Source organism: Perca flavescens, chromosome 9, assembly GCF_004354835.1.
Source record: "Perca flavescens isolate YP-PL-M2 chromosome 9, PFLA_1.0, whole genome shotgun sequence".
Classification (NCBI taxonomy): domain Eukaryota; kingdom Metazoa; phylum Chordata; class Actinopteri; order Perciformes; family Percidae; genus Perca; species Perca flavescens.
In genome coordinates, this window is record NC_041339.1 from 33,202,341 (window position 1) to 33,220,665 (window position 18,325).

General features: G+C 40.0%; 1 protein-coding gene across 1 annotated transcript in view; it reads left to right on the forward strand.

Moving 5' to 3' along the window:
* Positions 1-418: 418 nt before the first annotated feature.
* dspb (desmoplakin b) overlaps positions 419-18,325 on the forward strand; it is a 35,631-nt gene continuing 17,724 nt past the window's right edge. The window contains exons 1-15 of the mRNA XM_028586952.1: positions 419-1,072; positions 3,721-3,808; positions 6,005-6,126; positions 6,215-6,365; positions 8,581-8,706; positions 9,301-9,360; positions 9,462-9,629; positions 9,943-10,047; positions 10,808-10,903; positions 12,044-12,169; positions 12,482-12,634; positions 13,606-13,760; positions 14,621-14,747; positions 16,373-16,559; positions 17,285-17,676. Of these exons, the coding sequence (XP_028442753.1) occupies positions 573-1,072; positions 3,721-3,808; positions 6,005-6,126; positions 6,215-6,365; positions 8,581-8,706; positions 9,301-9,360; positions 9,462-9,629; positions 9,943-10,047; positions 10,808-10,903; positions 12,044-12,169; positions 12,482-12,634; positions 13,606-13,760; positions 14,621-14,747; positions 16,373-16,559; positions 17,285-17,676 (2,556 nt within the window). The 5' untranslated portion in view covers positions 419-572. The remainder of the gene's footprint in view (positions 1,073-3,720; positions 3,809-6,004; positions 6,127-6,214; positions 6,366-8,580; positions 8,707-9,300; positions 9,361-9,461; positions 9,630-9,942; positions 10,048-10,807; positions 10,904-12,043; positions 12,170-12,481; positions 12,635-13,605; positions 13,761-14,620; positions 14,748-16,372; positions 16,560-17,284; positions 17,677-18,325) is intronic.

Genomic DNA, 18,325 nt, shown 5'->3' on the forward strand with positions numbered 1-18,325 from the left:
AATGTCTAATCCTTTCAAAAAATGTCCTGAATTTAAGAAAAACAACAACCTTGAGTTTTTTTTTTTTTTTTCATAGATAAGAAACGTTTCACACTGTTGATGAGACTCGAGGTTTGAAGCAGGCGGGATAACCCAACATTCTTTACTCCTGTTATTCATCTAGGACAATCAGTGCATTTTTATTATTGCTATTAATTATTATTGTTAATCTGAAAGTCAAATTGGTCCCCACAAAGATAGAACTACAAACAGCACTAAACGCGCTCTCTGCCTCCAGCTGAGTTTGATTTAGAGGGGAGTGGCACGGAGAGAGGTTTTTTTGGCTCAGCAGGTTATAGGGAGAGGCATAGAGGTGTGGTCACCAGCCTCCAAAAACGATCCTCCCCTGCCGTCTGGTTGCAGTCTGCACCAGAGAGAGCAAAGGGGGCCGGGGCGGACAGGTGGACACAGAGAGAGAGAGAGAGAGAGAGAGAGAGAGAGAGAGAGAGAGAGAGAGAGACTATACTCTACCTGCCTGCTGAGCTTCCCTGTAGCTTCCACAGAGTCGCTTTGGCTGCCGTTTCCGTGTCAGAATGAGTATGTACGGGTCTCAGAAGGCCCTGTACACGGGCCGCAGGGTCAATTCCAACGGCGACTTGACCGGCGGGGGGAATGTCCAGTACTCCCGGAGCGAGATCCTGCACGGAGCCGGTAACGGGTACGAGCCCTACATGGACGCAGAGTACAACACCTACACCTTCTCAAAGTCATCTGGAGGCGGCATGGGGGGCGGAATGTTACGCGGAAACATGAGCGGCACGGGAGGCGGAATGGTGAGCTCAATGTCGAGCGGTATGGTGAACGCCGCAATGTCGGGCGGCAGAGGAGGCGGAATGATGAGCGGTATGGGAGGCGGAATGATGAGCGGTTCTGGAGGCGGAATGTCGAGCGCAGTGGCAGGCGGAAAGTCCAGCGGAATGATGAGCGGTACGGGAGGCGGAATGATGAGCGGAATGTCGAGCGGAATGGTGAGCGGAATGCCAAGCGGAATGGTGAGCGCCGGAATGTCGGGCGGAAAGGGAGGCGGAACGAGGTATGATTTTAATTTTCTGGTTAATTTTAAAACTATTTAATCTGCTATCCTCTTGCGGCCACCTGTTGACTGTTTCTGTGAACCAAGGCAGCATTTTGTGGCGCAGGACGCACGTCAGCCTGAAAGCTGCTTGCTATTAAATATTAACAATGCAGCCTGTTTTATCCCAGTGTTCATTTCGTCACCGCACACCTTGATTAGACATAATGGCCCTTAAGCCAACAAAGCTCTAGCATTTGCAGCCCAAACACCACATGCAAACAAATGCAGGATAATATTTGCAAGGATCATATAATACAGGGAAATGATCATCTTCTGCAAATCTGCAAAATAACCTAACATTTACATCTGTTTCATTGAGTTTTGGAACAGTTTAAGTTATTGACTCTGTCTGCATGCAAGTTAAAGTAAGGTTGCATACTGTTGTACCTGCATCCGTAGTAGGCTATGTTTGTTAAAGGCGTAACCACTTACCTGATTATTTTATTAAATCATTGATAACACAGTGACAATAAAACGAGGCTGCACTGGAATAGCTGTGTTTTGCACAGCAGCTTCCCTCCCTGGAGAGAGAAGCACTGAGTTTGATTTATAGCTCACACTGAGCTGCTAAGTTCCCTCTGCTGCAACAGCTTAACTTACTTCACTCACTTGTTCCAGAAATGTGTGTCAGTTTCAGACCTTCCACGCTATCACCCACAGGGGAAATACTGTGTGTCACTGTGGTACTTCTGAAATGGGCAGAGAGGTCATCTGGCCGACATGATAACAAGATGTTTGACATGATGAAAGAAAATGTTTAGTTTCTGGGGCCGATCATGTCTTATTCATTTTAAATCATGGAGTTTCTGATATTTATTAGCAGGTATTTATGTGGGCCTTCTGATTAGTAAAGTAGAGTTGTGGCAGTGGATTTTTTTTTCTAAGAAAAAGCCACAAATGAGGATTCAGTAATCACAACTAGACAGATCAACCGATTGGGCTGATATTTCAGTCAGTTGGCTATAAGCTTATGGCAGATACATCATTGTCCTCAGGCAAAAAAGGTTGGATAATTTTTTGGTGCAAAGGACATATATAAGTGTACAGATGTTTCCATCCTATGTCTGTTTTTGTTTTTTTGTCTTTCTGTTTTTGCATGCAGCACCTTTTTTTTTGTTTTGTGGAAGTGTGCGTTGCACAAAACAAGTGTCGGCTGATCAGTTGCAGTACAGAAATGCCAAAAATATGTTGGACTTTGTTTAGAAACGGTAACCTTTTTGATGATAAGATTCTCATCAGATTGTTCATGTCATGCCAATATATTGTTATCAGTTATTATCAACTCTCAAATGTTGAAATCCAGTATCGGCCTCAGAAATCCAGTATGTGCTAAAGCAGAGACACCAACTTAACCTCTGTTTTCAGTGAAACTACTGCATGTGGTGAATGATAATGATGTTTTTATTATTGTGTCATGCATTAACTATTCCCAGCCCGTAATACCTCATAATACACATACAAATGTATATAAAGTTACCAGTTACCAGTTAACATAACTTGACATGACTTACCTTTCAAAATTAGCCTGGAAAAACCCTGACGAACTTCCAGCAAATTTGAGATTTGCTCTGCAGGTCAGTCTGGCCAAAGCCGGTCTACAGAAAGCCTTTCCACTCCCTATTCAGCCCCATTGTATTGAATTTGGTTGCAGTTCCACCAGAGTTCCACTGGGGGTGATTGCGGTTCAGTGCAAAATGAATATAAAACTAAATGTGTGTCTCTTTCGCCTGATTGTTGTTGAGAAACCTCAGATTTGATTGCAGTTTTTGCAAGTTCAACATGGGTTATAGGTCGAAAGTTCAATGAAAGAGTACTTATGTCCTTTCGATTTCTTACAGGTTGAGTCGTTGTTGCCCATCACACTCTTAGCAGTGTGGTCAGTGAAGGACTGATTACGATCAGAGATCCCGCTTGACGGCATCCGAAGCGGAGCCTGAATGTCAGAGTAAATATTTTGGCGTGGTCTTTAAAACATTAGCAAACCTCTTTAACCACCATTATTTATTCCTTTCTGAGGTACATAATAAACATTGTCATTTGAATTTTTATTTGATTTTCACTAATATTAATGCCTTACTACATGACCCTTTGCATAAAAACTCCCCAAATTTTTTTCAGTTACATATAAACTTCATTCTAGATAATTGCTAGGACAAAAAATGACCTCAAAACGAAAGTGTTTCCTCAAAGCCATGCAATGCTGCATGTGATAATCTCGACAGGACATTCATCCGCACTGTGTGGTCTGAGTCAGTGGTTCCCACGGGACAAATCTTCGAGATCAAGAGATGATTTAACAGGATGAGAAAGAAATAAAAACACACGCTCTGCTGCACAAAATGATATGATCTTTTTCTGACTAAAGTCAGCTTTTTGTTGAGAAATACTGGCTGTCAAACATATTCAAATGAATCAATCTGCCAAGAGAAAAGCGAAGCTGTCTTTGGTGAAACTGCTCATAACTCATTACATCACATGGTAAAACAGTCTGGAAGCTCTGGTCTAAACTGTGATATTGTGCCTTATATACAAATAATGCAGCTGAATATTATTACAGTATAGTAATGAGCTTGATGCTGATGAGTTCACTCTGCTGCTCCCTGCAGTGGCTCCGGTGCCATCCGCCAGAGGGCCATGATCCTGCAGGCCCAGTGCCAGGAGTACCTGAAGAAAGCTGAATACGCCCTTCAGTCTGTGAGTCATGCTTTGTTTTGTAGCGCTACTTTTTGGCTCTTTTCCCTGCAGTTGTGCAAATTGTAGCCTGTCTGGGTCAAAGCTCTTTCTGTAGGATTTTATTTCAAAAGAAAAAGCATTGTGTATCGTGTTGCAGCTTTACTTCGGTTGGCAAAAAGATGTAAAAAGAAAGACAGAAATAGTGTTTGGTTGTCAGAATATGTAATAGGAACCAGGCTGATAATGAAACCAAGTTGTTTTTCTCTCTGTTGGATCTGTTTTTAACAGTCACACACACACACACACACACACACACACACACACACACACACACACACACACACACACACACACACACACACACACACACACACACACACACACTTCCACACACACTTCCTCAACTTCCTGCTGAGCAACTTTTCTTCAGAAACTTTTGTCCTGTAAACTCAAATCTGACAAATTCAGTGTTAAGTGAAAGCGCTGCATTTATTATTAAAGAAAAACTAAGACAAGGTGCTTGTCATGTCAAAAAAAGAAAAGAAAAATCCAACAGATAATTAAAGCTGCGAGCAGCGATGGACGGGCCCTCGCGCCTCTGCGCGCGTCGAGTTAACGGCGTACGCCGCTCCTTGCGACCGTTCATTGGCGCGGCACTCAGACGCCGCAAATCATCAACAATGAAAAGGGAACTCCCTGCCGAGTTCAATGACACCTCACACAAGACTCTACCTTAAACGGTTCAAATGTTATGAAAGGGGGCGGGGCCTGAGTAAGTGGGCGTGGTCATATTATAGGGGGCGGCTCAGTATCACATGTAGACCACACATTCTGAGTTCATGTTTGTCATGTAAGGCAGATTTCCTGATGCCAGTGGGGGGTGCTATGACCAAAAGTTGATTTTGGCCTGTAGGTGTCCTCAGGCCTGGACCCTTGTGAATTGTGAGAAATTTCGGGCAGATACTACAACGTACACTCAAGTTACAACAACTTCTTTGTTCATCGCTAAACACTTAAAATGGCCGCTACGCCACGCCCACACCGTCTGACGAAAAGTTTTTCTTTTAATAACTTTTCATCGTTAAGGTGTTGGGATGGTACAGAACAAGTTTGAAGTCCATCGGATGAAATCTCTAGGAGGAGTTTGTTAAAGTATAGCACCTTGACTTTTAGGCCTACTTCCTGTTGCCACTAGGGGGCGCTATGACTTTAAGTAAATATCGGCCTTTATTTGTCCTCAGGGTTGGACTCTTATGAATCCTGAAAAGTTTCGAGGTAATCGGACAACGTACACTCGAGTTACACCCACTTCCTGTTTCGGCGGCGAACCACACAAAATGGCCACCCTGCCACAGCCACGCCCTATGACGAAAAGTTTTTCTTTTAACAACTTTTCATCTGTAACGTCTTAAGATGGCACAGACCGAGTTTGAAGTTGATCGGATGAAATCTCTAGGAGGAGTTTGTTAAAGTACGACATGTGGAAATGGCCAAAATTGCACTAATTTCGAACATTGAATTCAAAATGGCGGACTTCCTGTTGGGTTTAGGGTATGGCTCTAATTAAGTTTGTTGTACATCTTGACATGTTACATGTGTGTACCAAGTTTCGTGAGTCTACGTTAAACGCACTGCAGGGGCTCAATTATTTTACTTTCTAGGGGGCGCTAGCGAGCCATTTTTGTGCACCTATTTCCGAAACCCTTAAAATACGTACATTTTCACCAGACTTGATGCGAGCGCCAAATTTGGTGAGTTTTTGAATATGTTAAGCCCGTCAAAAAGCCAATTCATTTGACGGGAAAAAGGAAAGAAAGAAAGAAAGAAAGAAAGAAAGAAAGAAAGAAAGAAAGAAAGAAACAATAATTCCTTCAATTTCAATAGGGCCTTCGCCGCTGTCGGCGCTCGGGCCCTAAAAATATTAACAAAGGCTTTTGCACCACATTAAGTTTAAATGAGGGGTGGCATATGACCAAAAATAAAAAATAAGTAGGAAAACTGTCAGATCCTTTTGGTTGGTAGACATTAAATCTACTGGATAAAACAGGGCTAAACGTGACGGACATTATTGGTTGTTTCTCATATGTTGAAATTCTCATTCATATGCGAATTTCAACATAGACTGAAACCTTTCGCAGGGAAATGTATGGATGCATATTTTGCTTTCTGCGCAGTGGTTTTGTACACCTCCCTGAATGCATTGTTTATGTCTTGCAGGGCAGTGCCCCAAATGAGGCAGAGCGCTACATGATGAAGGCCAAAGATAGCATTGAGCAGCTGAAGGGCTGCGCGATGGACCTGAGAGATCTCGGACAGCCCAATGACAACGTAGTCAGGACGTAAGGAACACTTCTCCCTTTCTTTTTTTTGTAAAATGATTTACATACAAGTATTGCCAAATGTCCCTTCTCTCTTCCTAATCTGTAGTTTGGAGATGTGTAAAGACCAGCTGAAGGGGGTCCACATGGCCATCCACAGCACCACGCACAGGAGGAGGAGCACCAGAGGGGGCTCAGGAGGCTGGGAGGAGCCGGGAAGGAGCTACCAAGACGCTATGGCCTGGATTGCACAGCAAAAGGTGTGTGCACACACACACACACACACACACACACACACACACACACACACACACACACACACACTAGGGGTGTGAATCTTCACTGGTGTCACGATTCAATTTGATTACGATTATCCTGTCAACGATTCGATATCACGATGCGTCACCTCCTCATTATTGTTACATATTACTACACATGGTTTTCATCAACAAATTCAAGCAGTCAGATATGTATGAACTCCCCTTTTTTTATTATATCTACTCCATTGATTTTTGAGGGATGACCATTGTGATTGTGGATTGTTACTTTAAATTTTAAAAAAGTGGCTAGCCTCCATATTTACTCTTAACTACTTTTACAGTGTTGTGATTCCTTGACGGTATTGGTATTATTTTCAATTTGCAATTAAAAGAAAAGCACAAGAAATGAAAACACAGATATCGCAAAAAACGACAATGTGGATATATAATAATAATAATAATAATAATAATAATAATAATAATAATACATTTTATTTATGGGCGCCTTCCATAGCACTCAAGGACACTTTACAGTTAAAACAAGCAAAAATGCAGTTAAAAAGGCAAATATGATTAAATTAAAATAAACACATTTAAAAGATTGAGATAGAAAATTAAAAGAAAGCAATATATTTATGATTTTGATGGAGAGTGGAGTCATGTGGGGTAGGCCTTTCAGAATAGTTGGGGTTTTGAGGGAGGTTTTAAAGGTGGTTAGAGACTCTATGGTACGGATGGATAGTGGAAGGGAGTTCCAGAGGCGAGGGGCAGAATGGCTGAAGGCTCAGTTCAGTTGTTGGGGTTCTGGTGCTAATACTGGCAGATGAGTTTGGAACCAATTGGAGTTTATGGATGGACTTGTGGGGTAAACCAGAGAGGTGGGAGTTACAATAATCGATACGGGAAGTGACATAAGAGAGTGGATGAGAGTAGCAGTATTATTGGGTGTAAGTGATGGATGAAGGCGGTGTATGGTGCGTTAGTGGAAGTAAGCAGACCGGGTGAGATTATTGATGTGTTTTTCAAAAGAAAGTGTGCTATCGAGGATGACACCGAAGCTCGTGACCTGAGTGGAAGACCTAAGTATATGGTAGCTCAATGCATTTGCAGACACGTTTTAAGTCTTATTTAGGTCATTCACTATAAAAAAAATAAATAAAATAGATTTGTGTCGTGTCACGTCAAGAAAAAGGAATAAACAGTGTTGGTGAACTGACTCACAGAACTCATCATACTGTGCACACAACATAGTTGAGACATGATTGCATTCATCTATTCTGTGTTGTTAGAGACACTGGATTGAGGAAGTTGTAATGCTCATTGCAATTATGTCATGAGAAATTGACAGAAAAACAAGAACACACAAGTGGACACACACGTTTATGGGAACTTCTGCAGTGAAAAAGACATTAAAAGGTTTTGTTTTGTCTTCAATTCTCAAAGCAATTTTCTTTCTGGTAGATTCCAGAGATTTTTTTGGTGAAGAGGCTCCTAATCATAATTTCGCAAAATGAAAAAAAACAAATCCTGAGCCAACTTGTTTCTCTGCCACCACCTGCTGGTTACATACACACATATTTGGAAACCCTTGAAACTCCCTCTCTGGGCTGCAAGATGTGTGTCAGAAGGGTTTTGCTGTCCGCCTCAAAATGAACTAAAAGAAAGTCAAATTAACCCTTGTGTTGTCTTCCCGTCAACCATGAACTTGTTGTCCTACAGGGTCAAAATTGAAAATTAATTTAATTTTTTAATTAATTTTTTTATTATTATTTATTTAAATTTTTTCTTGCTTATTTCAATGGTTTTTAAAAAAAAATTTTTATTTATGGTCAATAAACCTAATTTATGACATTATACATAATTTTTTAGTTAGAAATAGCAGAAATTGTTAATTATTTTAACTAATAGTTCAGATCAGAGGATGTTGAGTGGATAATCACGGACTGGTTAATGTCAACATATAGTCTGGATACTGTTTTAAAACCATGTAAACATTTCTTTTCAAATGCAAAAAAATTGAATAAAACGCCCAAAATTCAATGGAAGTAATCATTAATTTTACCTGCGAAGAACGTTGTATCCATACAACGTACATCCATGCATCCAAGTTTCCAATTTCCATATCCAATATCCAATTTAAGGAAAAGTTTTTAGCTGCATCAGTGTTTTTTATTGTTATTGTTTCTGCTGATCAAATATGATTTACGTGTTTCAGCGTCTGATAGAAACGGGTTCCTGGGCAGACGATCCTGCTGCCATCGAGCAGCAGCTCAGCAGCCACCAGAACTTTCACAGCTCCATCCAGAGGGCCAGTCAGGTGGTGCAAGCCAAAGAAGACCTGGTGGGTTCAGTCTGGCACATTTATCATTACAATGGCAAATATGGTATTGTTGGAAACCGAAGTCCCAGTAACATAAATTTGTGAGAGAGCGCAAATAATGTACCTCCCCCAAAAGCTCAAAAAAAATTGAATACAATTTTTTTAATTTACATCTCAATGAAATAAAATGTTTACAAATTGTAAATCGGTATCTGCATCAAAATGCACACAGTGATGGATAATAACAGGATACATGATTCGACTTTTTTTTCTGGCACTTTTTTATATGAGAAAATAGAGATCTCTGCAGGGTAAATCCAGACAGAGTTTTCTGTTGCACCACTAAAATAACTTTTGAACGTACACATTTCACCAAAACAAATTCCTTGATATGGTGAGGCTATTTTGCAGAGGCACCATGGCTCCGTCCGGCGCTTAGCACCGCCCAAGACGATTGTGATTGGTTTAAAGAAATGCCAATAAATCAGAGCACGTTTTTTTCCTATCCCAGAATGCTGTGTGGACTGGCCAGACCCTCCTCCGCAGTGCTGCGAAGGAAGGTCTGGCTATGCGAGACTAGTCTTTCATTAACAGAAGTTGATTTTCTTGCCACAGATGAGGAAAGGAGACAAGGGAAATATTCACGCTCTGGATCAGGAATGGGACAGTCTACAGGTAAAAGAAATAGCAAAATACTCTGTTGGCTAATCACTACTTGTGTTGTGTATTTACAGCTAAATTGTTGTATCTAAACGTACTCTCGTCTCTCTTGCCAGCAAATGTCGATCGGTCGGATCGAGCAGCTGCAAGAACTCAAGAGCATCATTCAGGACATGTCCAAAGAGATCATGTGGGTCAATGACAGGGAGGAGGAGGAGCTGATGTTCGACTGGGGAGACAAGAATATCGACCAGTACATCCCACAGAAGCAGGAGAGCTACTCGGTCAGTAAAACCATTAAAGGATCAAAGGTTCAGCGAGAACCAGGAGAGAACTGGGTTTATTTTGATGCCTTGATGCAACAGAAATCCATGTTTAATTTCAATTTTTAAGAGCTTCTTTCTAGTCGATTAACATTCTTGGCAATCCTGTGAGTCTAAATTACGCTAATGCCTTTTTTATGGAGTTAATCTGCGTCTCATAAGGGAGCAATCATCTGTGATACATTGGATCTTTGACAGCTGCAGTCAGTCATCCACTTAGAGCAAAGCCACCGATGTTTTCTGTGTGATTACTAAACCTCTTTTTATGTAACAGAAGCTGATGAGTGCCCTGGAGGGCAAAGAGAAGGACCTGAATAAGCTGACAGCCAGAGTAGATACCCTCCTGAAGAACAACCACCCAGCTTCAGACAAGATTGAGGTGTGGACCAATCTCTTCATCATCAGACCATACACAGTGTTTACATGCATTCATATAAGTGGGAGCCTTATTGTTTATTATGCTTATTTATGTCCGTCTATCCCATTCTTGTGAATGCGATATCTCAGGACCCCCTGGAGGGAACCTCTTCACATTTGGCAAAAATGTCCACTTGGACTAAAGGGTGAACTGGTTAGATTTTGGTGGTTAAAAGTTATGGACCAAAAGATCTCACCTCTGTCCCATTCTCATGAACCCGATATAGCTCAGTAACGCCTTGAGGGAATGTCTTTCAAATTTGGCACAAATGTCCACTTAGAAAAATGTCTAATAGGATAATTTGATGAGGTGATGACATTTTATATCCAAAAGGTCAAAGGTCAACTCCACTGTGACATCATATTGTTCTGCAAAAACACTTTTCTGGCCATTATTAAACACCATAACTCAGGGACAGAAGGGGAGATTGTGACCATACTTCACATTTGGTCGGATACTGAATTGGTGACACCAATCTGGGGTGCCCACCTTAAAACACTGATTGCTGATTGTATTGATTTTTTTTCCATGTAAAGCATCCATGTTTTGCCAAAACATACACTTAATATTTTTTATGAAATAGCTTCAAAGTCTTCACTACATATATTATATGAGTCTGGACAGACATGGATGTAAACTGCAACTTGACTGGTTGGCGGAGGCAGACAACCGCAAAGCGGTGATTATAGTTTCCTTATTTTTTTTTGTCTCTGTTTTGTAGGCTTACAAGGACACTCTGCAGACTCAGTGGAGTTGGCTTCTTCAAATCACCAAGTGCATTGACGTTCATCTGAAGGAGAATGCAGCTTATAGCCAGGTAACATGACCAAACATAACACTTAAAAACACTCTAATGAATGGGGATGTACTGATCAGATACTGATATTGGATTTCAGGCTGATAATGACTAGCAAGTAAAGAGACAGATATTTCTCTCAGGTGTTGGTGGCGACCAAAACCGGAGCAAACAGAATAGTCAAAAACACATGATCAGCAAATAATTTCAACATCTATGGTTCGATTTCAGACACTGAGCTTTATTTCAAGTCATACCTCTCTCTCCTTATGTTTCCTATCTCTCTTTGCACTTTCAACTTTGGAATAAAGGCTAAAAATGTGACAAACAAATCTAGCGAGGTCTTTGAGCAGCAGAAATTGCTTGCGATCTTATGCTAACGCACTGATTCGTTTCTTACACGTCCCCCTGTGATTGTGACCTCTACTTTTCTGAACTTGAAAACTTTTTTTTTTTTTTTTTTCAAATTTTATTTTCCTGCGAGCAATCGCTCCCATTGAAATCCATGCTTGATAGTCCACCAAAGATACGCTGCAGGTGTAATTTCAAGCCAACCGTGGGGCGTTCGGACAGCCGGGTAGGAAGTGAAACAGCGAGGCTATCAAGTCAATTCACCAAAAGAACCCCCCAATATCGTGTCCTTTACATGTCCTCCTTTTTTTTTTTTTAAGGACAACGCCAGAAAAGAGAAGGCGATGGAGTTAAAGTGCTTGGAGTGGAATGTAGATACTAGCCAATAAACACGTGATTGTTCAGTAAAGTACTTGTAGAGACAATATAATCTGCGAGTCGGGCAGCAAAACGCTCCCCTTCTTAGACGCTCCCCTATTGAGACGCTCCCGATGTGATATGGTGCGTGGCGGAAGACGGAACAAAACCGGAACGCAGCACAAATGCGCATGGTGGAAATTAGGGGTTAGGCCGGCTGTGCACTGCCTGCGTGCCGTGAGCGTATCAGCTGCGTGGCCTATCCGTTTTTATTTTGGCTCGCATGTCAACAGTTTAGAGCTTGCACGCTGCCTGCGTGACACACCGGAAACGCACGCATGCCAGAAATAGGACCTACGCCTATTTTTAAACATAGTATTTCATTTTATCAATGGGAAACATACACTCTAGGAAGCCCCTATAATGTATTTATATTTCTTTTATTTATCTCAGTTCTTCAAAGAGGCCAATGAGACGTACAGCATTCTGCAGAAGGAACATGAGACGGTCCGTAAGAGATTCACCTGTGACAAGAACACTCCACTGGACAACCTAGTGGAGCTCCTCAGGGGTCTGGAGGTACAAAAGCTTTTTCTTTTTGTAATTCTCATGTAATGTCAGAATGTCTGAGTCTGTAGATGGTCAAAACTCACCGTTTTATAATTTTCTTTTTAATTGCCGTAAACTGTATTGTCCTCTTGTGTTTATTGTGTCTACCTTCTATTTCATTATTTCCACATTGTGTATTTTATTAGTTTAGTTTTTTATATTATCACCTTTTTCTGTTTGAAAAAGCTACAGAAGAGCTACAGTTTGTAATTATTATTTTGTGATCTGCATTATTACTATTGTTTCTGATCTTCTTTTTTTGTTTTATTTTAAAATCTCCAGAGGGAGAAAGAGAAGATTATGGAAAACAAGAGGCAGGTTCAACATCTGGTCAGCAAGTCCAGGAGCATCGTGAGGCTGAAACCCAGAAACCCTGAAGAGAAGAGCGGCAGCCCCACCATGGTCAAAGCCCTGTGTGACTTCAAACAAGACCAGGTCAGTATTCTAAAGGTCCTAATTTGTGCGGTGTGTCCCGCACAAATACCTAGAGACTGGCCTAGAGACTGGCATGGGGTACTTTCCATAAAATCATGTCTCAATGCAAATCAAACTAGCTATTACGCTAACTGACTTTAAAAATAAAAATCTGCCTGCCTCTATGGGAATTTAACATAGGGGTGTACTGACGTTTGTTGCCAGCGGTTCAGACATTAATGGCTGTATGTTGAGTTATGTTGAGGGGACCGCACATTTACACTGTTATACAAGCTGTAAACTTAATACTTTGTATTGTAGCAAAGTGTCATTTCTTCAGTGTTGTCCCATTAAAAGATATAATGAAATATTTACTAAAATGTGAGGGGTGTACTCACTTTTGTGAGATACTGTAGGTATGAACGATTATGACAACAAAATGGCAAACGTACGAGATATACATAACTATTTGTGTTGGAATATTATTTAAACATAACATGTATTTTAAAAGATCTACATACCTACACATTAAAAAATAAACTAACGTTAATAAACGTATACCCTATACCGTGAAAGACAATATAAAGACCGTAATAGACCTCTCTCTGCGCCTTCTGCACCGCTAAACAATTAGCCCTCTAGCAAGCAAGCTAGCTTACTAGCCGGCCGACCAGCCTCTAAATTAGGAAAAATTTAACAACCTAATATTTCATTCACACGCTCTTGTTACATCGTAGGAAAGATGAGTGACAATTTTGTTAGGCTGATTTTCTGTAACCAGTGAAGGATGAAGGCATGTTGGATGGGTGGAATTATGCCACATATACACTAATCTGTAAGGAAATTGTTATACCTTTTAAAATCAATGTGTTTAAAAAAAGAAAATCTGATAGTATTTTTAAAAACGTTCAAAGACTTGTCTTGTTGTGCCAGATTTGATTTTCTTTGTTTATTTACTTATTGATGGAATGTATTTTTATTGGACTCCGCAGAAGGTGATCTGTAAGGGAAATGAGGCAATCCTAAAGGACAACAGTCAACGCAGTAAGTGGAACGTGACCGGGCCGGGAGGACTGGATATGTTGGTGCCCTCTGTGTGCCTGATCGTACCACCTCCAAACCCGCTCAGCATCAGTCTCGCCAACAAGTAAGTCTGCATCATAGACTGTATAATATTAATGGACAAAGCATCCGGTTCGGCGAAGTGCTGCAAATTCCGAAGTGCCTTGAACCTGCATTCTATCTGAATTCTAGCAGGGGGCGACACGTGCGGTTGCAAAAGGAGGTCGGTTTCTGTAGAAGTCTATGAGAAAGTGACCCAAAATTGCGATTAATTGTGCAGCCCTATCTATCGCTGCCACAAGAAAGTTTTAAAACACCAAAGACAAGCACTGAACTGCCCAGGAATTTGTGTAACAGCTGGATATTTGCAAAACAACAGAGTATAGTTGATCTGTCTCGCTCGTCTCTTTTCTTTTTCTCTTTTTCCGTGAAATGAAGCAGCCTTCAAGTGTGGTCGGAAATGCCGAGATCTATAAACGATCTGACGGGAAACGGTATCTGTGAAATATAAAGTCTACTTGTGCTACATTGGGGGGGTTAAAGAACACAACAGAATGTCACTCAAATAGGCCATTTGAGTGACACTCCCACACTGCCGCACAACCCTGCGACAAATTGCTGGATTACTTTTATTGGTCTGAACACAGCCTAAGATGGGAAAATAATTTGCTTTAGCTGCTAAGAAAAAGTCTTTCCTCTATGTTGATTTTGTAGTGGCAGCCCGCCATGGCAAAATTTCTGCCGCCACGGTATCAGAAACAGGGCAGATGCACAATGTAGTCGCAGTTGCCTTTTAAATTATCCTGCCGACATAATGCACATTGCAATTTAACAACGTTCGGACAGACCTGCCCCCACTGCTAAAAAAAATCCTAAAGGAAACACTGAAAATACAAGAAACATTGTTGTTGTGAGGTTTAACTTTTGTCTCTGTGTTATCCAAAGGAACGAGCAGTACTATGAGGCCATCCTGCAAATCTGGAGTCAGCTGTACATCAATGTTAAGAGTCTCATCGCCTGGCAGTACTGCCTCCTGGATATACGAAAAATCAACTCCCTCACCATCAACATGGTACGTGATAGAGAAACTTCTCTCTAACCCTTTCTCTTTAGTGTGCTCTGCCTTCACACCTTTTGGCAGTGGTGGAAGAAGTATTGAGAGCCTTTACTACCATACATACCTCATTGTAAAAATACTCTGTTACAAGTAAAAGTCATGCATTGAAAATGTTACTTAAGTGAAACTATGTAAGTAGTATCATCAGGAAAATGTACTGAAAGTATAAGAAAGTAAAGTAAAAGTTGGTAGTTTAATTTTATAATAAACATTTTTAATTTTATTATTTTATATTTATATGTGCAAAAGTATTAATTTGTAAAGTACAATATTTCACTCTGAAATGTAGCGGAGTAGAAGTAGAAAGGGGCATGAAAAGAAGAGACTCAAGTACCTTAAATTTTGCACTTCAGTACATTACTTACAGTACAGGCCAAAAGTTTGGACACACTTTCTCATTCAATGCGTTTCCTTTTTATTTTCATGACTATTTACATTGTAGATTCTCACTGAAGGCATCAAAACTATGAATGAACACATTTGGAATTATGTATTTAACAAAAAAGTGTGAAATAACTGAAAACATGTCTTATATTTTAGATTCTTCAAAGTAGCCACCCTCTGCTTCTTTATTAATAAGGGAAAACATTCCACTAATTAACCCTGACAAAGCACACCTGTGAAGGTAAAACCATTTCAGGTGACTACCTCATGAAGCTCATTGAGAGAACACCAAGGGTTTGCAGAGTTATCAAGAAAAGCAAAGGGTGGCTACTTTGAAGAATCTAAAATATAAGACATGTTTTCAGTTATTTCACACTTTTTTGTTAAGTACATAATTCCATATGTGTTCATTCATAGTTTTGATACCTTCAGTGAGAATCTACAATGTAAATAGTCATGAAAATAAAAAACACATTGAATGAGAAGGTGTGTCCAAACTTTTGGCCTGTACTGTACTTAGTAAATGTACTTGGTTACACTCCATCACTGCATTTTTTTTGTTATTTTTTTTAACCCTTCTATTGTCTTACCGTCCACTATGAAACTTGTCAAAATAGAAAATGAGCACGGTTTTTGACGTTTTTGTTGCCTTTTTCCAAGTTTTTGATCCATTTTTTTTTTCGACGTATGTGTCGCTTCTTTCAAAGTTTTTGGCACTTTTTTCCCCCCACTACCACCAGTATACTAAGTAAGTGGTATTTCAAAAATATGTGTAAAACTAGTGGTCATAAGTTGGTGTTACCCCAACTTAGGACCACTAGTTTTACACATATTTTTGAAATTTATGGTCAGTAAACAGTCAGCAAAAAAAAAAAAAAAAAAAAAAACTGAAATTATGACAACAAATAGTTAAGATCAGAGGATGCCAAATGGATAATCCCTGGTATATGTCAATGTTTAGTCAGGATATTGGGTTTTGAAACCATTTCAGTCTTTTTTTTTTTTAAATGCTATATCAAATTGTATAAAACACCCAAAATTGAATAAAAATGATCAATTTTACCTGCGAAGAGCGTTGTATGGAACCATCCATGTTATTTTTGGGTAATTTGGTTAAAAGAAACCCATATTTCTGATATAGAAACTTTGAAAGTGGGTCAACAGGAGGGTTAAACATAATGTTTGTGTGTGTTCAGCTGGCCAGCATGCGTCCTGAGGAATACCGCCAACTTATCAAGAGCCTGGAGACTCACTACGAGGAGTTCCGAGTGAACAGCCACGGCTCCCAGATGTTTACCGACGACGACAAGAGAGGCATCGAGAACCAGTTCACCGAAGCCCAGGACCACTATGAGCAAATAGTGGTGCAGCTGCCGACTTACAGTCAGTATTATAAAGAATATATACCTCACACTCATCTGCATGAAAACAAATGTATACTTTGATTTATATACAATGTGCAATTTTATTGTTATCAACAAAAGACAAGAGGATTGTTTTTCTGAGAAAATAATTGATTTTTGGTGGCGAGAACTATAATTTAGTTTTGCATTGTTTATATTACTTTACCAATGAAACAGATGTTTTTGAGGTCAGTGCATTAATAATACAGAAATTCTATTATTTTTGTTAGTTTCTGGTCAGTCAAGACCAATTTGAGTATGTGTTGTTTGCTAGGTTATTATGCATGTATGCAAATGAAATCCATATGCATTTATTTATCACTTATACCCCCCCAATTTCTAACTTCTATATTTCTATCGACAAAATTTTTTTTGAAACTTGAATGTATGCAACGGCATCAAATATTTTAAGGGGGAAATAAACAATGTTTTTGTAAAAAAATAAATAATAATAATCCCTGAAGCTGCAAAAATTTTTTTGATTTCATTACAATTTTAGAAAACCCACTCTTTGTTCTAGACAAAATTTTTCAATTTAGAGTTCCCCAATGTTTTTTACTTTTTCTAATATGAGAGAATCCGTTGCTTTAGTGTTGGAGAATTCAAATCATGTTCTGTTTATACGAGAGTCTTCAGGGCCAAAGAATCATGTTTTCCTCCACCAATTATGACAAAAAAAACATATCTTGTGTCTACCACCCACAGTTACACAACAGGAACATAAAGAAGTGCAGCAGGAATCCGTGCAGCAACACAAAAAGCAGCTGATAGAAGAGGAGGCCAGGAGGCGCAAAGAGGAGGCCAGGAGGCACGAAGAGCAGGCCAGGATGCGCGAAGAGGAGGCCAGGATGCGAGAAGAAGAGGCCAGGAGGCTCAAAGAAGAGGCCGGGAGGCGCGAAGAGGATAGACGAAAAGCGGAGCAGAAAAAGAGGGCAAAAGACAAGGTGGTGATTAAGACATCCTCCCGCAGCTTATCTGAGCTGCACGCGCTCAGACTGAGGCTGGAGGGCGCCGAGGGCTCGCTGAGTCAGCACGTTCACATCTGCCTCGGAGACGACGGGATGCACGACTGTGGCCTCAAGATCTCTCAGTTAGAGGTAGGCACAAACAGAGCTGTAACGACTCCAAATGTTGCTGTACAGTTGATTGTTTCAGAAATAATTGCGATTAACAATAGAATTGTCTCTTTCAGTCAAATTTTAAAAATATTTATTCATGTATGACTTTTTGAAACAAATTAAAGTTTTGAATGAATTCAGGGTCCATCTTTTGGTTATATATCACTGTTATGTGACCCATATAATGTAAGAACACAAATACACAGCATTTAAAGTAAACAATGTCTCTTTATTATCAGAAAAAAAAATGTTTCTTACTGTAATCCCCCCCCCCGTAATTTTTGTTGCTGTGAAAGTGTATAGGGTCAAGTGCCAACAACTAACACTAGAAATAATAACAAAAATACATTACTATATACTACACATTTGTGACCCTCAACAATAGCATTACAAACCATTTTCTTAAAAACCAAAAGTTGCACATTTTTTAATTTATATCGGCATTGTTCCATACTTTTACCCCCACAACAGAAATATATCTTTTAATTTCTTTGTTTGCTTTTTGAAAAGTAAACTTAAAAATACCTCTCAAATGAAAAAATAATAATATTCCAAATACTTATTGATTGGTGTGTGTGTGTGTGTGTGTGTGTGTGTGTGTGTGTGTGTGTGTGTGTGTGTGTGTGTG